The 25,462-nt window shown below is 47.8% G+C and overlaps 3 protein-coding genes and 1 non-coding gene across 6 annotated transcripts in view; 3 read left to right on the top strand and 1 right to left on the bottom strand.

Moving 5' to 3' along the window:
• The window catches only part of LOC149365714 (putative RNA-binding protein 46), a 378,374-nt gene that overhangs the window by 258,071 nt on the left and 94,841 nt on the right, over positions 1 to 25,462 (top strand). The window lies entirely within an intron of this gene.
• LOC149365716 (receptor-type tyrosine-protein phosphatase kappa-like) overlaps positions 1 to 25,462 on the bottom strand; it is a 56,903-nt gene that overhangs the window by 29,577 nt on the left and 1,864 nt on the right. The window contains exons 2-8 of the mRNA XM_089545369.1: positions 24,091 to 24,402; positions 11,963 to 12,268; positions 11,181 to 11,434; positions 9,821 to 9,896; positions 7,998 to 8,094; positions 4,216 to 4,519; positions 2,639 to 2,681 (exon numbers count right to left, since the gene is read on the bottom strand). Of these exons, the coding sequence (XP_089401495.1) occupies positions 2,639 to 2,681; positions 4,216 to 4,519; positions 7,998 to 8,094; positions 9,821 to 9,896; positions 11,181 to 11,434; positions 11,963 to 12,268; positions 24,091 to 24,402 (1,392 nt within the window). The remainder of the gene's footprint in view (positions 1 to 2,638; positions 2,682 to 4,215; positions 4,520 to 7,997; positions 8,095 to 9,820; positions 9,897 to 11,180; positions 11,435 to 11,962; positions 12,269 to 24,090; positions 24,403 to 25,462) is intronic.
• On the top strand, positions 16,801 to 21,633 carry LOC149365718 (uncharacterized). Its single transcript, XM_089575343.1, has 3 exons — positions 16,801 to 19,687; positions 20,688 to 20,703; positions 21,558 to 21,633. Exons 1-3 carry the CDS (start codon positions 16,801 to 16,803, stop codon positions 21,631 to 21,633), a joined length of 2,979 nt encoding a protein of 992 aa, XP_089431469.1.
• On the top strand, positions 25,201 to 25,274 carry TRNAT-GGU (transfer RNA threonine (anticodon GGU)). Its single transcript has one exon. It is a non-coding gene; the product is annotated as a tRNA-Thr (tRNA).

The following is a 25,462-nucleotide window of genomic DNA, read 5'->3' as shown; positions in this document are numbered from 1 at the left end:
GTAAAATTTATGAGTTTTCATTTAATGAAGTTAGGCAGTGTTTAACAATGACGAGTTTGTAGCCCCAGAGAAGACGACGCCGTATCAAGAGCTCTTTGATATTTGGTATGATTCAAGATCTTTGGCAATAACATTTTTTAATGTGGAGAAAAAGTAATTTTATAAAGCACTGCGGCACGAGAAAAGCTTGTTTTTTTTTCCGCCCCAAACAGAAACTCAGCTCTTGAGAAGTACCGGACGTCTAGTGCAAACGCAACGTCCGCTGGTGAAGTGTCGTAATAACGGCGGCGGTCAATTCGAAACGTATGTGGTAACATGCACGCCCGACTGGGTACCTCGACACTCAATTTAGACTGCGGGCGGCGTTATCGTTTGCTTCGTCGCTCGACGCAAGAAATAGGCCAGTCATCGTTAGCTACGCGGGCGTCGATTCCGAGAGCCCTTGTAAGGGGAGCGTGCAGTTTGCTTTATTTTTGTTTGTCCCCACCACTTTTGGTATGGCCCAGAAAGGCTAGATGTAGATAATCATCATCCGTTCAGCTTTTCACCAGGTTTAGCTACTGTTTGTGTATAATTGCTGCGCGGTAGGAAGTGCATCAGTCAAGTTTCGTTCGCGAAGCAAGGAGATCTTGCGCGGCAGTGGCTGTGGGCTATTAGGCAGTTCTTGTACCTTTTAGCGTTAGTTTCGCAAATAGACATTGACGTTTGCCTTTGAGGTTCTTGTTTTCGTGTTGCGAGAGTGACATAAGCATTACTGTGTCAGGGTCTTAAATTCGATTTTGATTTGATTTGATTTGACTTATTTGTTTCCTTTCTGATGCAGAAAAAGGCGCAAGAGCAAAAGGCGAAATGCTCTTGCCGCTCTGGCGATGGCTCTTGCCATTGTCATGTGCGGAAGTATCACCTCGCTCATGCAAGGACCAAAACTTTAACGTTGCAGCGTGAATATTGCGAGAAATGCCGCGCCAGCGCGACTGCAATTCTCCGTTTCCGAGAAGGTGGACATTGTGATCACTTGTGCGAGCGCGCAAATGGACGCAGGGGTGGCACCAAGACTCAATGGTGACCAACATAGTAGCCATCGTGGCCGACTCGTCCTACATTTATATCAATATTTAATCGGCTTTGGACCACTGGATCAGTCGATGTTCGGAAAAGGAAGCGACCAACCAGTGCTACCGACGATTTTGGCGTCGATGTCCTGGCCTACGTCTTCTTCAGGCCAGATGAAAGCGCCAGGGAAGTTTCCGGCGCATATTTAGCGAGCCCCGCTTCAGTTTGGAGGTCACTTTCAAGACACAGCTGTCACTCATATAATGGTTGTCTTTACCAGGAGCTGAGACTGAATGACTTAGAAGACCGGCTCGATCCTTGCAACTGGTGCCTGACCGAATGTGACGAGTACCCGGAATTTCTCCACGGAATGCTTTAGATTGAAAGGGCACAATTTTGCAGGGATTGGAACGTCAGTTTGGACAATTCCATTATTGGTGCGACCAGAACCCACACTGCTTACGTGAGCATACGGATCAAGTAAAACAGCTGCAGATTGGACTAGTTGGTGTAGATTCAGCGCTGTGTGTGTGTGTCTTGTCTCCTTCTTGGTCTGTGTGTGTTTGCGCTGTTGAACCATCATTATGGATCAAGTAAGGTGGTCAGCAAATGTTTGGTGTGTTGTTTTGTTGGTCCTTACTTGATTAAAGGAAAGCTTACTGGAAAGAAGTACACCGACTTCGTTCTGAAGGGTGTCGTCTCTGAATTTGGTTCAGAGTTGCCACTGGTTGTGTTGGCCCCACCCCATTTTTCTGCATTTGGCAGCGCCGCGATAGCAAAGCCCAGCAGCGCCTGGCCCATTCACAGCGGCCTGAGGTTTTTTGACCAAGACTGTTCATTCCACCGTCGAATGCAGTTCTAAATTGGTTAAATCAAATCTATAGCAGCTTTCGCTGATATGTTCGCTAAGCCGGTAAACTTAGCTCTACAACGTATTTTTTAGTTTCAAGTTTTCAATTAGAATAGCGGTGCCCACGTAAGTTTTGAAAATCAGGAAGCCATGAGAGAGCTTAATTTTTTTTGCCATTCTAATTATGCAGTTACGAACTGACGAATGTGTCCTTCAACTTCCTGCGCTACCTGCAGAAAGCATCTTTCAATGTTAGACCACACCACCAGGCGGCGAGGAGATTCCACCTTTACCGTGGATTACACTTCCCGCAAACCTTTGTGCCTAGCAGTACTGGGACAACACATGCGTAAAAGCTCTCTCACCCAATTTCCTCTAAGGCATATCGCGGTTCCGTATTACCTTGTGTCAAGTCGCAGCAGAAAACTCGTGTCAAGTCGCAGCAGATGTGAGAACTTATTTTATCTCAATTGTTGGAGCAAGCACCATTAAATAATTTTTTTAGGCAATAGATGGACTAAAGTTTATGCGTAAGGTATAGAAACACTGTCACATTTCTTCTGTGCTACTTTTGTGTTGCCATAAAAGAAGTTGGCACATGTTTTTGAATCGAGAACATACTTTTCAGCGTCTAAATCAGTCAGCAAGATAAGGTCTAAGCAGCGGTACATTTTTTTCTTGGCTGATTTGCCCTACAATTATGCACTAAAGTAAAGAGTAGAGAAAAATCCTCACCAGTTATTGGATCAAACAGGCGTCGGTAGAAAAGTTGGCTGCCCTGAAAGCCAAAAGAACAGTCAGCACTAATATTGTTGCCTGTGAAACGCCATTTCATGAGCGGGATGCCTGGTTTATTCAATTTGGATTTGCTCGGTGCGATTGTAAAGTCAAGAAATAAACTCTTCTACCACTCTTTAATTTATAAATTCTTGGGGATGGCATTTCAGAAGACTTTAGGGTTTATGTTCTTCTTGCACGATCGCTTGCCAACTAGCTTACCACCGGTTAAGTTTGTGAAATTTTGTTGTCATTAAAATCATTGCTCGCGCAGGACTGGTATGAGTCGCTACTCTAGCATTATCAGAAAAGACTCATCACAAAACTTGATCCTTTAAAGAGCTGCAGCTACTAAACAGACAATGAATCAGACATCAGTACTTTTCCCGCAACAATCTTCCTGCCACGGCTAGGTGCTCAAGTCACGGCTCAGCGTAGAGCGGTTAGTTGCTTTACTCTGCAAGTCACAAAGCAATATTCTGCCACCATTACCTCCGTGTACACTGTGTACTACACTATTTCTTTTCGTCACACTATGTGACGGCGCCCTTACACGAAGTTGGTGCGTCAAGCGGCCTCTGCGGCGCAGTGATCGTCCCAACTTCATTGCACATAGTGCGATCAAATACAGATAATCTCCTTCATAAGCAGTTGTTTGTGGCTATTAACAGCCCGTTACCGACTCTTACAGATGTCTGAACGCACGAACAGCAGAAAAAAGTAACGACTGCTGACCATTGCTACCAAACGTTTGATTTAGAAAGATGGGATGCGCACATGAGACAATCACAAGAAAGAAGACGGGACGGGCGCAAAACTATCAAGTGAGGTTTATTCAAGGAATTTACATTTATGCATAAGCATGACAGCACTGGCAACAATGGGCATCAAGGCAGACAGGGCGGATAAAAAACGAGATAAAAACACTATGTGGATTCAAGTCATCATGTTTTCGAGGAATCGTGTCTCTCTATTATAAAGTTTGAATGATGTGTCACGGATGCAATCTTTTCCTTTCTTTTTGTTGAAATATGCCTCGAGAAGTTCCCATGCTTTATCTTTACGTGCGTTATCGTTATCGTATCGTTACGAATTCTGCGCAAGTGCCGTAACGATAAAGCACGGGAACTTCTCGAGGCATATTTCATCAAAAAGAAAGGAAAAGATTGCGTCAGTGACACATCAATCAAACTTTATAATAGAGATACACGTTTCCTCGAAAACATGATGACCTGAATCCACATAGTGTTTCTATCTCGTTTTTTATCCGCCCTATCTGCCTTGATGCCCTTTGTTGCCAGTGCTGCCATGCTTATGTATAAATGTCAATTCCTTGAATAAACCTCAGTTGATAGTTTTGCGCCCGTCCCGTCTTCTTTCTTGTGATTGTCTCATGTGCGCATCCCATCTTTCTAAAGCAATATGAACCAACTTGCCCAACAAAGGATCCTGTCAAACGTTTGAGTCTATATCACAGGGCCGAAATAAAGTGACAACTTTAAGCTTAAAACCAACAGCACTAGAAGCTGACTCACTCCTGAGGTGCTTATTTCGGCGGCCAGGCCAACGCTGTAAGTGGTCCCGGGCACCAACGGTGCATTGTGGTAGCCGTCGTAGTAGAGGCCGTCTCCAACCGTGAACTGCCTGCCACGGCGCACTTCGTCGGGCGCCATCTTGGCGGCCACGTAGAACGTCAGGTTCTTGGCTACGGACGCGTTGTAACTTGGTGTGGCGTCCTTCCATTCGTGGATGGATCCGACGGCGCTGTTGATCACGCCATCTGTGGTCCATTTGGTGCGATTTCTGCTATCGTGCCTCTCCACCAGCACGTAGTAGGCCCTGAAATCATTTCAGACGTCACCTTTGACAACAATGATGAGACTACCTAATCCGACTTAGGAGCGGCAATGTACGGTACGGTATGGGATAGTATCAGGAGTTTTACCTCTCGAAGCTGTTTGTACGTGGGTCATTGAAATGCCCTAGTGAGAGGATGCGTGTTGCCGCAGAGTTTTCATTGTTTAGGTTCGAAGCCGCCCGTACGGCTTTGTCACTTAGTTTCTGACGCGATGTACAACCAGGTTTATCTCGAATGAACACAGCCACGAGCAGATTATTCTGCGTAGTTCGAGCTTGTTGTGGTAGTTTTTCGTGCTTCATCTCGAAAGTTCTTCGTCAGCTTGAAACTGAGGCCGGCTGAAAGCAGCGGTGATTCTGTCCCTCGACGACTGCCGAGCGCGCTCTTGTATCTGAAGAGTTAAACCGCGGCTGTCAGTAAGCGGAATGCGTGCCATTATGATCCTTGCCACGGCAACCACGAGTATCACAAAAAGAATGCCGTGAGGTAGATCCCTTGAAATTCTCAAAAAACTGTAGCGACTGCCACTAATTCACACAGTTAACGGGGCAAAACAATGGGTACCGAATTTTTCTTTGCATGCGTTTCTGTTTCTTGTGTAGAAAACTTAATCAACAGCCAGCGTAAGTATTTTTCTGAAAGCGACGTAACTTGTTCCGCGCTGTCGAAATTACGTCGATACGTGACAACACACTATTCTAATCATTCTGCATTGCGTTTTCTTAATCAGGAAAGCGCGCCAGGAGAAATAGAGAACGCTATGGCAATCAGACAGATTCGCAAGTATCTGTATTGGCGTGTAGCAGAGCCTCCACGTAAGAAATTTATGTTTTCATCGGCAGATATTTCCTATTAGAACTCATTTATTCAAACACGTCCATTTTCTACTGTTCCATAAAGACTCACAAAGCCGATGTTTGCGGAAAATATGCTAGATTTCTAGCTGCTCTCATCGCAGGCTGCTCATTGCGCGTAGTAGTGCCTATTTCTCTGGCACTGAGCAGTGTTATGTTGCAGTAATTTCTGAATCCGGTCATGGCCTGCAACGACAAGTAACGCATCAGTAGCCATTCTATATATTTCACTTGCGTGGCAGCGCAGCAAAACCTCGTTAATTCGGACTTAGAAGGACTGTGAAAAATGTTCTAATTATTCGAAAGTCAGAATTAACGAATGGCCCCCAAAAACTGTCAATAATCGTCCGCGTCAGATCAACTTTATCTGTTGAGAACTCATGGTGGGTTTTCGTGCTCTTTTCAGACGAAAATGGCTTGGTAGCGAGGATTTCTCGCAATTACGTGAGGTTATTTACCGCGTTGACACTGCCGGGGATGCCACCCAAAAGGGCTGTAAAATGGCAAAGGCGTTCGCGGCTTTCTTCACGTTGTGACGCGATATCAGTCGAGCCTCTGCAAAAGTGGCGTCGTCGCTTGCGAAGAGGCTGCACCGCACAGACTGTGAACAGTGCGTGACGGGTGCGTCTTTTCGGCGCACGGAAACAACTGCGCGGTTGACAGCCGCCGGCACCGAAAGCCGGCGTGAAGCTCGGAAAAGTGAAACCGAAACTATGCAGTCTGACTATTTTTCTACGATGCAGTCTACAGTGGACTGTGGTCACGTGTGCCGTTGCACATCATAGGTTCCCGGGTTACACTGCGCCACGCAACTCTGTCTTGAGGACTGGTATTTGAGCCATCGTGATTTGAACATTCAGACAATCAGGTTTTAGACGCTGCCGTCACGAGGACTGTGTCCGTTTTCTCAAGCCACGGCCAGGGTCTCATGTTTACCAAGGAGGTCCCTACGGACGGCCAACTCCAGTTTTTGGATATCAAGTTAATGTTTCCGTAAAAAGGTCCTTGCTGGCTGTACAACCCGCGTTCCAAGAAAGGCTTGCTACCATTTGACAGCGCTCGTTCAAAGCTTGTGAAACACGCGTTTATTTCTAACTCCCTGAAATCTGCCTTAAACAAATCTTTCCCCCACATGTTGTCAACGAGCTTTCGCACTCAGGTTGAGAGGCTAAGACAGGCAGGTTACCCGCCTAGTCTAATTTCGGCGGTTTGAGAAAGGCTTTAACAGAAACTTAAGCAACTCACTCGCTTCAGGGAACCGGTATAGCATTCATCAGTATCAGTAGTACCATATATTCACAAGGTGTCGCATAACATTAAGAAAATAGCGAGCAGACATAATGTTGAAGTTGTATTCTCCGCGCTTTGTAAGCTTTCAAGACTTTGGGCCATGACCAACCGAGAAAAGTGGCCGGCATGCACCAGAGAACACCAAAAAAGTTCACGCAATGCAGGACACAAGTGGTTTATGAGATACCGCTTAGCTGTGGCATCGTTTACATCGGGCAAACAGGTCGTTGTTTTAATGAGCGTGCAAGTGAACATTGCCGAAACTTGCGCAACCACGAAAGGAGCTTCCTAGTTGACCACTGCAAAAGCTGTTCTAATTGCTGTCCCGAATTCGAGAAAACTAGATTTTTGAAGAGTGAAAAAGATAGAACTGAGAGAGAGATTTTTGAAGCATATTTCATCGAGAAAGCTAGAAACAAATGCGTTAGCAGGCTTTCCATTATTCTTAACAGCTCCGAGACGACTTTTCTAGAAGGTTTTTTGTAGATCGCAGCTTTCCCTTCGTTTTGTACTCTTATTTCATCTTTTCTTTTGGTGTTTTGCAATTTTTAGATTCTTTGACGCTAAGACGACTGTTCTTCAGGAATGATCTTCAGTTTTTATCACTCTTGACGTCAGGCGCTGTATCTTCAGACTTCATCCCCCCTTATTGTTATTGTTGGTCATGTTTTTTCCTGGTTATTTTTGGTCATCTATTTTTCATTTTTCACGCGGTTTTATCACATAGTCGTTCGATTCTTGCTCTTTTTCGCTTTCACCACGCGTTTCATAATTTGTTAGTGTAGACTTGTCATGCCCCAGTGCCTTGTTTTTTGCCATGGTTGATATTACTGTTTCTGCTGGCCAGAAAAGAACTTGGCATCTCAAGCTCTGCTTAGGGTAGATTCTGTAGTGATCGGCGATACTTTGTTGCCAGTGTTTGCATGATTTGGCGATTGATATGTACAACGTTTATGCATTTGTTGATATATGGCTTGGTTGTGATACAAAAGGCAGGCTTGGTGCAATAAACCCCAGTTGCAAGTTGGCGTCAGTCCTGTCTTCTGTGTGCCTTCTGTGTCCTCGTTTCTTGCACCATTACCAGTTTTTTCTTTCAACGTAAACCAACTCGCCCAAACTAGAGTTTTACTTTACCAGACAACCTTACGTCCGTATTAGCGAGCGTCCGATGCCACTGACGTACTACATGGGGCTAGCTGGGACGCTGCGAAATACCGAAAGTCCGAATTATCCCACTTTACGAATTCACGGGATCTAAATGATAAGTATTTATTGCATTTGCAAGCTCGACCTCACTTGCTCTCAGAGGACTTACTTGATGTCCTTACGCTCGTTGTCAGCACGTGCTAGCTGAAAAGTGATGGCAGCTGGCCCCACGGTCTTCAACTTCGCATTTGTCCCGATCCCTGGCACTGCATGAAGTATAAATTAGGTCGTAAGGAATAAATAAACAAACCTCCTGCCTCTAATCAGTAGCGTAAAACACACCGGAGCGTTTTAGAGAAATACACTCTCTCGTCTTATTCCAGTTGCTATTTTTTTTCTAATAGTACTCGCATTCGCACAGACCAAAAAAAATAACATGGACCCCTAATTACATTATGTGCAGGTAAATCGATAGTATTCATGAGACCATTATTTAATTGATCGATTGATTAATCAAATGAAGTGATAAGTGATTGACTGATTGATTTTTACATACAAAAGAAACACTTTGGACTGTCAGGCAAGCCTTAGTGCTGTGCTCCGGAGTATTTTCAACAATATGAAGTTTTCTAGCGTCCCTCCTAACTTGAAACTTGTGCGGTGATGTTTCCTCACGGGGACGTGAAGGCGTCTATCCACTCGAAAGAAAAGGGTCACTGAAGGATAAAAGCAGACATCAAACACGGGAAAGTGTTGTACGATTGCAGCGCGTTAACAAATGTAAAAAAAAACGTCGACCTAACAGCCTGTTCTAGACTTGACGGGGACAATCCGAAAAGATGTGCTATCAGCAACAAATGAAAAGCGGACAAGACGTTTGAAACAAGATTTGAAGAGATCTGAGCAGGCGGAAGCTCCATGCTAGAGCAAATTAATTTGACTTCTAAGGTTCGGAGAATGTCTCAAAAGAGTTAATCAAACTCGCTTTTCTTTCATCTCCAGGAGCTAATATGTTTGTGCTGTAATAAAGGTGCGCCGACAGGGCGCTACGTTGTAATCTCTTGACAGAACGGCCTACGATCACCAGAGCTTCCAAAAGCACACACGAGCGTCGGAACGTTCATCGGTTGTCGTCGCCTTCTTCCCTGAGCGCCAACCGCTGAAGCTTCCGGAGGCGGTCTGCCTTACAAATACCTCCGGGCGGAAAGGCGCCATCTTGGCGACGTATGGGGATGTCATGATGACAGAATAGTAGTAGGGTTTGAGGTGGTCGATGCGAACAATTTCAAGGCCTCGGCGACGGTGATCTGTGGACGGCGTATGGGGTTCCATGAGGTAGTTTACCGGGGGTGTTTGCTTGAGGATGCGGATGGAGCCCTCGTACTTGCGGAGAAGTTTGGAGGAAAGGTCGAGATGGAAGAAGGTACCCACAGCGAGACCGAAGAGTCGGAAAGGTCAGCTCTCCGGAAGAAGTGCAAACTGACTACGGGTGCTTTTCTGCCGCTGCTGGACGGGAGAAGTGATGCAAGGGGCAAGCTGGCGGCATTCTTCGGCATAAGTTGCGACTTGGGAAATAGTCATAAATTCTGAGCATTCGGACATATCCACCAGTGTTTGTCCATATGATGTTCCACCCCTATGTTACACTGCCTGCAAAAGGGGGGGAGGGGGGCTTTACTGAAGTAAAACTTATTTGAACTGAACCGAACCGAAATTTTTGTAGCCGTTATTAAAGAACCCCGGACATTCAGAGCTATTCCGAAATCCTCCAACGGGGCGTTTTTCATATCCAGAAGTATAGCGGTGCACTCATAAAGTAATCAGCTAATCAACAAATCAATAAATCAATCAACAAATAAATCAGTCAGATCCGCGCATACGCACTTCGTACTGCAAAGGCATGGGCGCTGAACCACTGCAATCACCCGTTGCGATAGCTAAAGAAACCTCACGCCAATGACAAGGCGAGTGAACAGATTATCAATGACTTACTTGCTTCTCGCGTCTCAGCAGTGACCGAATTACTCCTGTTGCTCATATTTTGAACGTCTCTGTTCTTGGCTGTCACCTGAAGAAAGAGAGGAGAGAAATTATTTGAAGTGAAGCTAAGGGCTTTAAATATATCTCCGCAAGGAGAACACGGCCAGCTGGTCAGTGACGGCCGCCGACATCAACCCTCTTACGAGTACTTGGGAGTGGAATTGTTATAAAATTGTTTCGGGAGGGGGGGGGGGGGGGGTTTGTAAATCTAGGGGCAAATAAATGGATGTGCTGCATATGCATGTGGAACAAGGTATATGGAACAGAGCCATAATGCCAGAGATAAACATGCGCTGGAGTGATGAAAGTGCTCAGCGGCATGGCAAGGATCGTGTGTTCTGGAGGGTGCAAAAAAGGAGGGGGGAGGGGGGGGGGGGTGTCGGTAAGGAATGCCGGGGGGGGGGGGGGCCACCCAAACAACACTGCAAACGAACTTGAAACGCTCAACGCACATGCTAAAACGACGCAAGGAGCGTTAGCAAAACCAAAAGTCGTCGTTTTCCAGAAAACAGTGCAAAACACTAAGAGCTTTCAATTGCAGAAAAGCGTCTTCAAAAGCGTTTCATGGCACTTTAGATGCAAAAATACTTGTTAAACACTGCTACCATTTCATTTCGGCTTTATATCGTCGAACTCAAAACTGCAAACGTGAATCACTGAAACCATAAAGCAGCATTGTCCGATGTGATTATGTACCAAAATTGCCTCATAGCTACTAGGCATCACTGAAAACAATTTTCTGAAGTAGACAGATGAGCTTACGAATGGCGGCAGCTACCGCGACGCTTGGAAATTTAAGCCTCGCCTATATCGTTTTACTAATAGGCTTAATTAGCGCGCACCGATTTCTGTTTCCTCTTGGTAAATTATTCACATACTTTTTTTTCTTGAATTACCCACTTTATCCTCTTTTCCTGATTGTAGAGTGGCCGAGAGAAGCTGAGACTTGTTGGGCCAGCTTTCGACGGCGCAGCAATTGCCGGCGGATCCACTCTAAGGTTAGTCCTGCCTGGACGTAAGCACCATTAATACAATATTTTGTGTTCTTTTCTTCCTGCTCAAGTGCTGCATCTAATTTAGCCGATTCACGTGTTGCAACGCTCCGCACCACCTGGAACACCGTGGAGCGTTGCTGAGTATGTTTACCACCTGTGCTTTTCCGTTGTATCCTTTTACACTCTACGACGCGGACAGAAGAGATCAAGGAACACCGGAATATGGAGCTTCAAAGCCGGCTGGCTTGCCAGGACTTGATGAAAACTGCTTGCTATTCCCTCCTTGCAAGAAAGCGAGACATTCAGCATGCCCTTACCAACACGACGTATTGCTTATTGGGTTGCAACTGCGAGAGGATTGCGCAGTGTGCTCCGGCCCTCTCTGCGTCTTTGCACAGTGCCTTGTCCGGAGTGAGGTGGAGGTGTTTCTTGAATTCCTGCTCTGACGCCAGCCTGTAGTAGACCATGTATGCCTCGAGCGTGCCGTGTGGAGGATACGGCGGTAGCCACGTCAAGGCCAGTTGGTCCCTGCTCACACCGTACACCCTCAGTTTGCTCGGAGGTGGCGGCGCTGCATGAACAGAGTAAAGCTTGACATCAGTGAAGTCCAAGTTGACCTCTGATGTTAGTACTTCGTGCAGTTGCATATCATGGAATCAATTTGTGCGAAGGGTTGTTTGCCGGACACTTCGCAGCTCAGACACACTTCAGGTCGCGCTGTAAACAGAAGCTTTTGTGGCCACGTCTTGATGAAACATCACTGAACAAACGCCTGAATGCGAGTGCTTTTACTGACGCGTCTTGCAAGGCTACCCGCCTGACATCGATGCAGAAGGGCGCTGCTAACTTTTGATATTATCGGTGTGAAAGTAGCGATTGCGGAACCGACCATTTCAATAAGTTTTTACAGTTTGATGCTCTTAAGCCGCGTTATGATGATGTATCGACGATTGTGTGTCGTCATATCAAATGCTATGAAAATCAAGAATAACTACATGTTAGACTTCGGCCGCAGAGCTGAATAAATGAATTCTATCAAAGAAACGAAAAGGTTCCGCTGAGGCTATGCGCTACATGCAGACAGGAATTGCAGACGTACCAGCGGACGCCGTTGTGAACGTTATGCTGGCGGCTGGTCCCACACCGAAGCTATTTTTCGCCTTCACGGCAAGAGTGTACTGCGTGAAAGGAATTAGGGCGTCCATGTGAAGCTCGAGCTTGGTAACATTGTCAACATCCGTCTTGACCTTGGCTTGCGCCCACTTGGCCGGCGACGTCCTAACTGTCTCGTAACCAGTGATTGGGCCGTTGATGAGCTTGCAGTCAGGCTCCTGCCAGGAGGCTCTGGCTGACCTTGCGGCGGCGGGTCGATCAATCTGAAGTCCTAGCGGTGGCCCGTCGGGAACTGCGAGGTTTCCAAGTGTCGAATAAGAGAGCCAGAATGAGGGCGAGCCAGACAATTCTTTGTTCGCACAATGCCCGACGCGACGCTAGGGCACTACAGCGGAGGGGGGACACAAAACATCATAACACAAATCCACAGTTCTGCGGCAAACTACACCTTATGGTAATACGTTCCAATGGTTCATGGTACACGGAAAAATGATTGTTTACACAATTCGGTGCCGTATTCGTATGGACGAATCTTCAGTGTATGGTAATTTCGAGGAGTAACATAATGTGTTGCTCTAATTTCAAGCAGTGATTCCTGATTAGTTGTGAAGAATGATAAAAAACAATCCAAGTGTCACATTTTTTAGGCTTTCATTTAAAGGGTGCCACTGGAGTTCACGTTTCATATTGGCAGCGCTGAGAAATCGATCAAACTTCCCCGTAACAACCAAGCAGCAACAGATTGATTACGCTCAACTGCGTCAGCATGCACACAATAGAACGGGTCTAACACAGGGCAACCATACTCTAATATCGGCCGCACATATGCCTGATACGCCGTCGCCTTTACTTCTATAAAGACAATATCAAAATTTTATTGCAAAAAGCTCAGAGTTCTTCCCGCTTTACTGGCTATATTATGTATATGCCGAGCCCACAGTCCATCTTCAGAAAACGTCACACCTAGCAAATCTAGCAAATCCTTACTACGTGATGCGCCTGTGGACTTTTTTAGTCGCCTTCGGAAGGAGCTCAGCGTTATCCTCGAATTCAAGATTAGATCCAGCATACAAAATCCTCTCCGAAACATCTCGCTGATAAAGAAAAACGAATGCTTAAATAACTTTTTGCGGAAGAAGTTAAGACTCTGTATCCTTTGAGGAAAAATAGATGTGTCATAGGTTGAAATTCCAGCGCTTTGTTTTTATGCACCCTCAAAGACTTTTCACCATAGCTGGAAAAGGGTTGAAAGATGCCGAAATTTGCACATTCGCATTGTCAATGACCTCCGATAGCTCATAAGAGGAGTTTCGTTGCTAGGCCTAAATATTTGTTCGATTGTAACAAAGTGAAAGCTTAGTGGTTACCAAATATAGCATCAGATTCCCGCGCACTCAGTGGTGCGTGTAATGTTCTGCACTCATAAAATTCTACTTCTGCTGCGCTTCCAGTGAACAGACTCATTCTGCGTACTATGATCCTGCCGTGGAAGCCGGCTCTAAACAAAGAAGCAATGCTGACGTTCATAGCACTGTGGTCCAACTAGAACGGCAAAGCGCCGAATGCAATACAGGCGAGTCCAAAAGTTTTATGCGAGAGATCATTTCCAGAATAGCGGCTCTTCTCCACGGGTGTTTAATATCGGTTGGTCTTGCCGCCTTTTTCCCGGCGAAGATCGTTTCGACTGTTTTCAGCTTCTACGGCGCCTAGAGCATTGCTGGTTTCACGAGTAACCTGATTACGTTTCTCCCCTTGACCTGTAGGCAGAAACGTCTCATGTCGCTCCCGAGTCGGACTGGCACAATCTAGCCGCTTGGCTTCAGCTTGTTTCCCTTTGGACTCAGTAGCTTGATTTGACTTATCCGGGTTTAACGCCTCAAAGCGACTCAGGCTATGAGGAACGCCGTAGTGAAGGGCTCTGGAAATTTCGCCCAGCTGCGGTTCTTTAACGTGCACTGACATCGCACAGTACCCGGGCCTCTAGAATTTCGTCTCCGTCGAAATTCAGCTGCGCGGCCGGTATCGAACCCGCGTCTTTCGGGGCCAGCAGCCGAGCGCCGTAACCACTTCGCCACCGCGGCGGGTCTCATCCCCCCAACAACTAAGGCTTCATAATGGACCACGTATGTTAACAAAATCTTAAGATGAGGAATACATGGATACGATGAAATGAAGAGCCGTAGTGGTATAGTAATCAAGAGGCACAAAGCCACCAGGCGGAAAGTAAGCTATGAGGTGGATGCCGCGGTAGGTTATCGGAAGGCTAGCGGTGCCGATGTCGTTTCTGCAACTCGGCCTAGCTCCAACCAATGTTAGCAGCCCAGCGAGCTCCTCACTCGGCCCTATTTTGGACAGATGTAGGTAGCCCATGTAGATTCGGCTTCGAACGTTATTCGTTTCTGTATTGATATCGGACTTCTGCGGGTGCGACAGGGCCAAGCCGAACTGTTTTTAACCTTACCTTCCCCACAGAGGGCTTACTTTGGTCATGAGTAACTGTCTTAACCCCAACTGCTCACACGGAACCTACAGGAGCTATAATAGCGCAAGGTGTCGGACCTAAAAACGCGCGTCCCAAACCGGCTTGGTGTTAGAGTCCCAGGTAAAAAAATTAGCGCAGGTGGTCGATCACTGGTGCGCAATAATCTTCACTCGTGGCGATTTGGCTCACGAAGCCGGCAGTAACCAGAATGGCAGGTCTTCCCCAATTGTGAATCCTGTGGGAGGTTCAGCAGGAAGCCATCGCCTGGAAAGAATTCTGTACTATTTTCTCCTTTACCGCCTAGCCAGTATTCAGTCACTCGAGCTAATCGTTCTTACTCTCGACTGTTCAGCTACTTCTAACATGAAAGGGAAGATATATGCATTCCTGCAAAGATTACTTGCACGTTAAACATACCCAGGTGGTCGATATTATTCCCGTGCCCTCCGCTACGGCATCCCTCATAGCCTGAGTCACTCTGGGACGTTAAACCCCCATAAACTCATAAACCATAAACCTAACTACATGCCAATCTGAAGCACTGTCTTTTTTAGTGGGCATTGTCCCTCCCAGTGTCCCTAGAGTAAAAATCGCTGCTCCAAATATAGACAGATTAAACTGAAAAGATCCTGGACATTGACCACCAGGTCGCGCTGGTCGTCGAATTGGTCCAATGCCTGCGAGGCCGCACCAGGTAGGAGGAGGGGGAGAGGAGAAGAGGAAGTATACATATTAAGAGGCTACTGGGCACTGAAAGAGACATGCTCCAGATTGGCGTAGGGGGAGAGGCAATCAGGGCAGCAGGGGTCAGACGGCGAGCGAAATAACTGCATTCGAGCTTATGTGAGAAGGGTGTTGGTTTGAATCTTGACAAGAATACGAGTCTGGGCTAGGCTGAGTTGAGGCTAGGTTTGAGGGGGGTCTGAAATAGGTCACGGGACTGTGTGTTAGGTGCCTTGATGATGCGCTTGCAGAGCAGCGGCTCCCCACCGCACAGTAGGCTTGACCAGGGGCGCGCAGGCGCCCGGACGAGAGTATCACTGGTTATATTTCGAACTGGCTCATTGTCTCTGTCACAAAAGTGGTACGCATTTGTATATTCTCAATTTCGGGTAATTAAGCATCTGTAAGCTCTAGAGTTTGTTGATATCACATGTCAATGTATCCTGTATGTCTGTGCCTTGGTCGATCGTCGCAAGAGCGCGAGTACGTGCGCGTCGTCTTCGCGTGTTAGTTTCCGTCCAGTTAGGCAGACCCCCCGCAGTGCGCGAGCGGGGAAGCACACCCGGCTTGTTGTGTATATGTGTTAGGTTTTCGAGCTCAAAGTCACCCCTAACAGGCCCAAAGCTTTGGGCTTCCTTTTCAACTTTTTAACTTTCCTCGCCTGCAAGGTGCCCCCTTGCAGGACAGAAGATGTTGGCGTACGTGACCATTCTTTTGGTTGTCCTACTTTTTTTTTCACCCTCAAAATGGCGGCCATGCATAGTGGAAGGAGCGGAGCCTACGTGCTCCGTCCTTTGTGTATCGACTGCTTGGTGCGCTTATGGGTATTTGTTTTATGGGGGCTGTCCCTTAGAGTGAATTATTGGATGGGAGGGAGTGTCTTGTGCGTTGACAACCGACGGCTGGACAAGAACCCGAGTCGGACACAACAGTAGTGCGCCTCTCGCCTCCGAGCACTCCGGACTCCCCGAGCCGCCGCCGCACCGCACTCCGAAGAACGCCACAGGACTCCGGAAGGACCGTCACCTTCGAGAGCTCCCCTTCTGCGTCGTCTTTGTGAGTGGACTGCCGCCGCGCTCGCTGGACCGTTTCCTAACTGACTGCGAACTTTCCCTTCACTCCTATTCTGTAATTTTCGATGTCTGTGTGCAACCTGCATGTAACCTGTTAGTTCAAATTTGACTGTTGTATTTGCAATTACTAGTTTTCCTGTCCATTACTTATTGTGCTTTGTTATTTTCACTTTTTTTGTAAATGCTTGCGTCAGAGTCTCCTGCGGTTGATACTGAGAATAGATCTTATTTTCGGAGACTGACTTCGTGGTTCTGTCCTCATTCGCGACGCTGAACATAAACCGGCTACCGCTGGGCGTCAAAGCTCCAACCCCTTTGCCTCGGTTCGGGAAGGTGCCTCGCGCTCCTTTCGGAGCCGTGACAAATTCTGGCGTCCGCGACAGGACTTTGACGTAATGAGTAAGCGTTGTGGATGGTGACCGAGCCTCGAATTACAAGTGATCTCGAAGAGTGAGTGAGTTGAGAAGTGTGCATTGCTGATAGATGGTTTTTCAGTTTTGGTAGTTTGGTTTGTCAGTTTTTGATTGTTCCTATGCTTTAGTGAACATGGAGCTAGAGAGATTAGTATCCATAGGTGGGCAGTTAGGTCTCTCAGGAGTGGAACTGAGAAAATGGATCGAGGACGAGCAAGCTCGGCAGAGGGAGGAAAGGTCCATCGCACGGCAAACCGCAGAACAAGAACGCGCGGCAGCAAAAGAGGCAGGTGAGCTCGAAGCCAAGCTTCTTCAGCTAAGATTATCGCTTCGACAGGCGGGAGACGAGTCCGTGGTAAGGGCTGACAGTCGCGACGTGGTAGCAGAACCCAGTTTCCGACTGAACCCCAGCCGGCTGCTTGTTTCCTTTGACGAGAGGAAGGACGACCTGGATGCCTACATCAGGCGGTTCGAGGGTATAGCCTGTAGCCAGAAGTGGCCTGAAGACCAATGGGCGACGGCACTGAGCACATGCCTAAGCGGGGAGGCGTTGAATGTTTTCGGGCGACTTACACCTGAAGACGCCTCCGATTACAAGAAGGTCAAGGCGGCGCTCTTGAAGCGATTTCGATTTACAGTCGACGGGTTCCGAGAGAAGTTCCGGGGCGGGAAACCAGCCGACGGCGAGACAGCCGCACAATATGCAGCGCGTCTAAGCCATTACTTAGACCGCTGGGTGGAGCTGTCTGAAATCTCCCTCGAATACAAGACGCTTCGCGAGTTGTTCATTAAGGAGCAATTTCTGAGCAGCTGTCACGCGAGCCTGTCATTGTACTTAAAGGAGCGGAAGGCAGGAACACTGCAAGACATGCTAAACCTCGCTGATCAATTCTTGGACGCACAAGGAGGTGGCAACCTAGCGAAGGGAAGAAAGGAAAGCCGGGACGAAGCAAACAAAGCGGGAGGCGATGAAAGAAAACCAGGCGAGAGGGGAGCGTCGAGATGTTATCTCTGCGGCCGGGTGGGCCACACTGCCGCGCACTGTCGGAGCAGCGTCCCTGCCAGCCATCTCCCCCACTGCTTCAAGTGTGGCCGAAAAGGGCACAAAGCGAATGCGTGTCGACAAGGCGCGCCTGAACAGAACCAGGCAGCCTGTGTGTACTCCCCCCGGAGGGAAGTCGAAGAGAACATTTGCGACGGCTACGTAGAGTTGAAGGATGGTAGCCGTATTCCCGTTGTCAGTGCGGTGCGAACAGCGCGGAAGAGGTTTTTGGTGGAAGGATTACCCGTAGTTGCGGGAAGTTTGAACGGGAGTGCAGTCACTGTGTTGCGTGACACCGGTTGTAACACCGTGATTATCCGGAAGGATTTGGTAACCGATGACCAGCTAACGGGTACGAGTAAACCCGTGTACTTGGTCGACGGCACAGTGAAGATGCTCCCAGAAGCGCAGGTGCAGGTCCGGACCCCCTACTACAGCGGAAATCTCGTAGCACTGTGCATGCAGGACCCTATATATGACCTGATAATGGGTAATATTGAGGGTGCCAGGGCTCCTGATGATCCCGTTGAACCAGTCGAAGGGGCTACTGAGGAAATGGATTTAGTCGCCGAAACCACCGCCGCCGTAGTAACTCGCGCTCAGGCCAAAAAGGGGCCCCCGAAATTTCAGAAACTCGGTACTCCGGACGCTGAAGGGCAATTCGGGGATGGCGAAAGCTATGCAGCCGATCAAGAAAAGGATCGATCACTGCAATCGTGCTTCTCACAAATCGACAAGCAATTAAGGTGTCGGGATGGTGAGAGCAGCATTCTGTTCAGGAAGGATGGCGGTCTTTTGTACAGATGCTACACGGAGAGGGACGGACGACAGGTGCGACAGCTGGTCGTTCCCGAGCGGCACCGAGAAACGGTGCTCAAGACGGCTCATGACAGCGTAATGGCAGGACATCTGGGTGCCCAGAAAACAAAAGAGCGCATTTTAGAGGAGTTTTTCTGGCCTGGCATCACGGCGGATGTCAAGAGATTCGTCGCATCATGCGACATTTATCAGCGAACCACGCCGAAGGGGAGAGTGCCACGCGTTCCCCTTGGGAAGGCACCAATCATTGACACCCCCTTCAAACGGGTGGCTATTGACATCGTCGGGCCAATCTACCCTCCGTCCAAACAGGGCAATAAATACATTTTAACGCTGATCGACTATGCCACCCGTTATCCGGATGCAGTGGCTTTGCCAAGCATAGAATCCGAGCGTGTTGCAGAAGCTCTGGTGGCGATGTTTTCGCGATTCGGTGTCCCCCAAGAGGTACTCAGCGACCGTGGCACAAACTTCACCTCAGAATTGATGAAGGAAGTGGCACGGCTGCTTTCCATCCGCCAACTTCACACCACTCCATACCATCCCATGGCTAACGGGTTAGTGGAGAAGTTCAACAGCACATTGAAGATAATGCTGAGGCGAATGTGCGCTGAGAAGCCAAAAGACTGGGATCGTTACCTATCCCCTCTTCTTTTTGCCTACCGGGAGGTTCCCCAATACAGCCTGGGTTTCTCGCCGTTTGAGCTCCTCTACGGCCGACACGTGCGTGGGCCACTGGCTATCCTAAAGGAGGTGTGGACGAACGAGAGCCTAGATGAAGAGGCAAAGACCACTTACGAGCACGTACTCGACCTTCGAAACAGACTGGAAGAGACGTGTCGTTTGGCGCATGAGGAACTTGAAAGAGCAGGTACTCGTTATAGGAAGTTCTACGACCGTAAGGCGAAGGACCGGAACTTCGAACCTGGCCATAAGGTGTTAGTGCTGCTCCCAACTGATAGCAACAAGCTGCTGCTGCAGTGGAAGGGCCCCTTCGAGGTCATCGCCAAGAAAGGAGACGCAGATTATGCCATTGAGACGGCTAGCGGGTCAAAGATTTTTCACGCAAATATGCTAAAAAAGTACGAAGAGAGGGGAGACGCACCCGCCAACAGACTATGCCTGGTGATCAGCGGCATGATTGAAACGGATGAGGACAGTAAGCTGCCGGTTCCAGAGTTTGAGAAAACAGAGGGAGTGGCAGAAGTGAAACTATCCCCACATCTCGATGCCGCGAAGAAACAGCTCCTTTTGTCCACAATGGAGAAGCACGCGGCTATTTTGTCTAATGTTCCCGGCAAAACTGAATGGATGAAGTGCAATCTCCCGCATACGACAACCACACCAGTTCACGTCAAGCAGTATACCCTCTGCCGTTCGCAACCCGGCAAGGTATCGAGAGCGAAGTGCAAGAAATGGAGAGGTTGGGAATTGTGGAGCATTCCGTGTCCCCATATAACTCCCCCGTACTCCTGGTCAAAAAGCCGCTGGCCTATATCCAGAAGAGTGGACAATTGAACAGCCGAGTTCTTCGCTGGAGTTTGCTCCTCCAGGAGTATAATTTCCGCGTACAACATATTAAGGGTAGTCAGAACGTCGGGGCGGACTACCTTAGCCGGTTGTAGATTTCATGTGATTTTGCTTGCATCGTGGAATATCGGGTTATACTCCTATGTGTTGTCTGAACTTCGTTTTGTTTTGTGTTGTGAACTTTGTTTTATGTGCTACTTATGGTATATTGCATCTACATGCATTGTGTTGGCCTGCGTGCCACGTTTTGTTAGCTTAGAATATTATTCCATAATATTCTGAAAGTGGGGGGCCGTGTCACAAAAGTGGTACGCATTTGTATATTCTCAATTTCGGGTAATTAAGCATCTGTAAGCTCTAGAGTTTGTTGATATCACATGTCAATGTATCCTGTATGTCTGTGCCTTGGTCGATCGTCGCAAGAGCGCGAGTACGTGCGCGTCGTCTTCGCGTGTTAGTTTCCGTCCAGTTAGGCAGACCCCCCGCAGTGCGCGAGCGGGGAAGCACACCCGGCTTGTTGTGTATATGTGTTAGGTTTTCGAGCTCAAAGTCACCCCTAACAGGCCCAAAGCTTTGGGCTTCCTTTTCAACTTTTTAACTTTCCTCGCCTGCAAGGTGCCCCCTTGCAGGACAGAAGATGTTGGCGTACGTGACCATTCTTTTGGTTGTCCTACTTTTTTTTTCACCCTCAAAATGGCGGCCATGCATAGTGGAAGGAGCGGAGCCTACGTGCTCCGTCCTTTGTGTATCGACTGCTTGGTGCGCTTATGGGTATTTGTTTTATGGGGGCTGTCCCTTAGAGTGAATTATTGGATGGGAGGGAGTGTCTTGTGCGTTGACAACCGACGGCTGGACAAGAACCCGAGTCGGACACAACAGTAGTGCGCCTCTCGCCTCCGAGCACTCCGGACTCCCCGAGCCGCCGCCGCACCGCACTCCGAAGAACGCCACAGGACTCCGGAAGGACCGTCACCTTCGAGAGCTCCCCTTCTGCGTCGTCTTTGTGAGTGGACTGCCGCCGCGCTCGCTGGACCGTTTCCTAACTGACTGCGAACTTTCCCTTCACTCCTATTCTGTAATTTTCGATGTCTGTGTGCAACCTGCATGTAACCTGTTAGTTCAAATTTGACTGTTGTATTTGCAATTACTAGTTTTCCTGTCCATTACTTATTGTGCTTTGTTATTTTCACTTTTTTTGTAAATGCTTGCGTCAGAGTCTCCTGCGGTTGATACTGAGAATAGATCTTATTTTCGGAGACTGACTTCGTGGTTCTGTCCTCATTCGCGACGCTGAACATAAACCGGCTACCGCTGGGCGTCAAAGCTCCAACCCCTTTGCCTCGGTTCGGGAAGGTGCCTCGCGCTCCTTTCGGAGCCGTGACAGTCTCCAATGCCAGGTCGGGGATCCACCTAAATGTGATAGCGGCGGGGCAAGGATATGAACAGCTTCAGCGAAGTCGTCCAAACTTTCTTCTCCCCACACCACTTCCTAACTGTAGGGCCCGGCTGGCATCGCACCATGTGAATGACCGGCACGCCGTGGCTCTTGATGGCCAGGATGGTTTTACCGCTTAATTTTCTCTGTAGTGGCCGAAAGCAAGGAATGCAAAGGAACATGCTTTTCGTTTCAAATTTCTGCACTTGATCAATTACACGTTAGTTGTGTTATTATTGTAACCTTGAAATATAACGGATCAGAAATTATGAGAAAAGCTAGTAGCAGGACTTCACTGCACTGAATGCTATTGATGCATAAATGTTGTGTCGTGGCATTTTGAGCGAGGTTGTTCGACGTGTTGCGAAACGGTGCGATTCGTGTGTGCACATTAGAGAAATTTGGGCTATTCTGGCTCATTGCGGATAACGTCTTTAAACATTACTCCATGTTTGGCATGCTAAACTCGAAGTTTTTGTGTCACACCACCTGCGAAGAAGCATCAGGCGAAAACTGCAATAAGGGGTGTGAGTGCTGAGTGCAATTTGTTTTGTTACTAATTTCATTTAGATTGCAATGGTGTCACGCGTTGCAGGTGGGGTTGGTCATGCGGACGCAACTAACAAGTACTCTAGCGTTTTCACGAGCGTATTGATAGCCATTCTTGCGCAAGAGTAGCCGTCCACACAAAAACTATCACATACAGGAGAGTAAGCTCGAGCACTAGAACTACACGCGAGAGCGGCCGACAGCTCTTGTGGAGAGGGCTGCGAACGCGTGCTCGAGCGCAGCAGGGAAGGCATCACAAAGAAATACGATCTGCGGAAAGAACAAAAAGCTGCATTGTTTTCAAGGAGTCACTCTTCGGTCGTTTCGTGAGGATATTATGCATTCATGAGCGGATAAGTCTAATCCATGCTATGGTTTCTTCTAAGCGCCAGATATTAGAAAGGGCCACATTTTAGTAACGCTGATGTTGCCAGTGTTGAGATAACTATAGGTTAACTATTACTTGAGCAGGGGCTCTTCGCATAAGCTTTTGCGACTAGCATGCCAGGTGAGAGCGGAATATTTGAGGCGTGACTGCAGCAGCCGGCGTCATTGCTTCGGCGGACGTGGTTGCTGCGGCGAGAGCGCCTATGATTTCAATCTTCTTTGTTGGGCACCTATTTTAAGGCGAAAAAGCCTTTCATGGCTCATGCTCGCGGTGTCCGTCCGTGCGCTGGAATCGGAAGATTTTGGACATTTTGAGCGGCCGGTGTGGGTATATCTCCTGGTCTTCCCTCTCTCATTTGGAATTCAAATATGTTCAAGATAATGAGCAACGAAATTATATTGCATTAAAACACGAAACCAAGGAAACCGAAACTAGGTTTCAGACAAGTCGCAAGAGACGAAAGGTGACGTCAGGGATGCTATCAAGAAACGTCTTGTATGGACGCCGACAAGGTAAACTTGCGGCTGGAAATAATAACTTGATTCAATATTTGTCTGAAACCACGAAAAACAAATTCGGCATTTTTTCCTTCGACACAGGCAAGGAAAATGTCGGCGGGTGTGAAACTCGTGACGTCAGAGACCGAACGTTGCGTGCAGAAAGCACTCCGATTGAGGTCATCAAAAGCTTTTTCCCTCTGAAAAGAAACACGAGCCAGCTGCGAAATTTTCTACAAAAGAGCAATAGACTGAGCAGAATCTACAGTAAACGTTTCCGTAGAAAATGTGCCAGCAAAAAAAAAAAGGGGAGGGGGGGCAGTTTCCTTTTAAATCATTTAGCAGACATGGGCGCGGACCTAAGGAGCTCGTTACGACAGCAGTGATTTCTCTCCCACCCCTCGCCACCCTTTCACACTCATGCAATCTTTCCTCTCGTAATGTCTGTCTTCTCCTGTTACTCTAGCCGAGTTTCTCCTTTAACAGGACGCATTACCAAAGTTATGATGCCCACATCAACATTCCCGCACATTTAAAACGGTTTTCGCAGTATTCTAGGTCCCATATAATACAACTGTTCCTTTACGACTCTTTCCAGTGTTATTTTTATTCCTTAGCGGTTGGCCAAGGGGATTCCCCCCACTGCCATGACCAGCATTCCTTCTCTGGCTTATGCTGAAGCTCAGTGCTGGCGGATGTAGTGTTTCGCTTAAACTAACCAGGAAGAGTAAAAAAAAAAGATCGATATAAAATGAAACTGCGCTTTTTCTACACCGGCCGTGCTTTGTAGCTTCATTTCGGCGTATGCTTTCCCGAGTAACTCGGCGTCGAAGCTATAGGCTTGTTATGCAGTCAAACTCGACCTTTAAAACGGTGTTATATTAATAACAATTGGCCTCAGGAAGCCAGGGAGTACCAAAAGGTTTCATAAGCATCTGGTTCTTGACTGCAGTACTTAAAGTCGATCAAGTTCTCGCCTCCCGAGTGCATGAGATATTGTTCCCTTTGAAGGCCTCTGATGTTTCGGGAAAATTCCAAGTAGCCTCCAATAAGTAGTGCCTCAAACTGTAAAGTGTCATTGCTCGTTCTTCAGCTTACTGTATTAATATCTACAAAACACTATCAGAAAGAAAGAAACGGGAAAAATCATTGAAGCAACGAACCTTCTCCTTCCGTGCTGAGGTAAAAATCTTTCCAGGGCCCTCCTTTGTCCGTGGTTGCCTGAATTAATATTTTGTACGTGGCTGATGGCGTCAGGTTCGGGACTTCAGTCGACCTTATGCTGGCCTTATAGGAAAAGTTCCGTCTCTGGTGAGCTTGAAATCCGGGACACTTGAAGCCGTTAAAGTGCACCATTTCAATATTCAGGTGGTAGAAGCTCAGCAAGCCGTTGGTCACGGTGGGCGGCTCCCATCGCAGCTGATACGTCTTGGCCGACACGCGCTCCATGAAAAGTCTGCCCACTTTTCCAGGGGCTGACCCAGTCGATGCAATCGTGCCATAAAGAGAGAAAATAAATGTTATATAATCTGCGCCTGGTTGTACCCAAGCACGGCAGTCACACAAGTATTAAGCCTGTAATAAAGAAGTAATTACTCATTGGCATCCACCCGAGCGCAGCCACACGGCCACAAAGGAAAGCTATACAGCTTTCTCAGAAACTTCGTGTTTAAAGAAAAATTCGTCCTCGTCCGGGGCTCGAACCCGGGACCACCGCTTATGGTAGGGCGAGAGCGAATTGATCAATAACTCGAAGTGGGAACAGTGTTGGTGAAATGTTTAACGGAATTTTTCTTTAACTACGAAGTTTCTCAGAAAGCTGTATAGCTTTCCTTTGTAGCCGCGTGGCTGCGCTCGGGTGGATGCCAATGAGTAATTACTCCTTTATTACAAATCTACTCCACCTTGGGGGATTCCCCTAAACATTTGACCAACACTGTTCCCACTTCGAGTTATTGATCGATTCGCTCTCGCCCTACCATAAGCTTGCCGTCCCGGTTAGCTCAATTGGTAGAGCGACTGCTTCGGTGAAGCGGTGGTCCCGGGTTCGAGCCCCGGACCAGGACGAATTTTTCTTTAACTACGAAGTTTCTGAGAAAGCTGTATAGCTTTCCTTTGTAGCCGTGTGGCTGCGCTCGGGTGGATGCCAATGAGTAATTACTCCTTTATTACAAATCTACTCCATCTTGGGGGATTCCCCTAAACATTTGACCAACACTGTTCCCTCTTCGAGTTATTGATCGATTCGCTCTCGCCCTACCATAAGGTTGCCGTCCCGGTTAGCTCAATTGGTAGAGCGACTGCTCCGGTGAAGCGGTGGTCCCGGGTTCGAGCCCCGGACCAGGAAGAATTTTTCTTTAACTACGAAGTTTCTGAGAAAGCTGTATAGCTTTCCTTTGTAGCCGTGTGGCTGCGCTCGGGTGGATGCCAATGAGTAATTACTCCTTTATTACAAATCTACTCCACCTTGGGGGATTCCCCTAAGCATTTGACCAACACTGTTCCCACTTCGAGTTATTGATCGATTCGCTCTCG

The sequence above is a fragment of the Amblyomma mixtum genome, chromosome 1 (genome assembly GCF_055824585.1).
Source record: "Amblyomma mixtum isolate Tamu chromosome 1, ASM5582458v1, whole genome shotgun sequence".
In the NCBI taxonomy this organism is placed as follows: Eukaryota; Metazoa; Arthropoda; class Arachnida; order Ixodida; family Ixodidae; genus Amblyomma; species Amblyomma mixtum.
The sequence above is the reverse complement of the archived record's forward strand: the minus strand, read 5'-3'. Positions and strand labels throughout refer to the sequence as shown.

Bases quoted from the DNA above. Each gene is read 5' to 3' on its own strand.
- LOC149365718 (XM_089575343.1), top strand. From the start codon at position 16,801: ATGGAGCTAGAGAGATTAGTATCCATAGGTGGGCAGTTAGGTCTCTCA.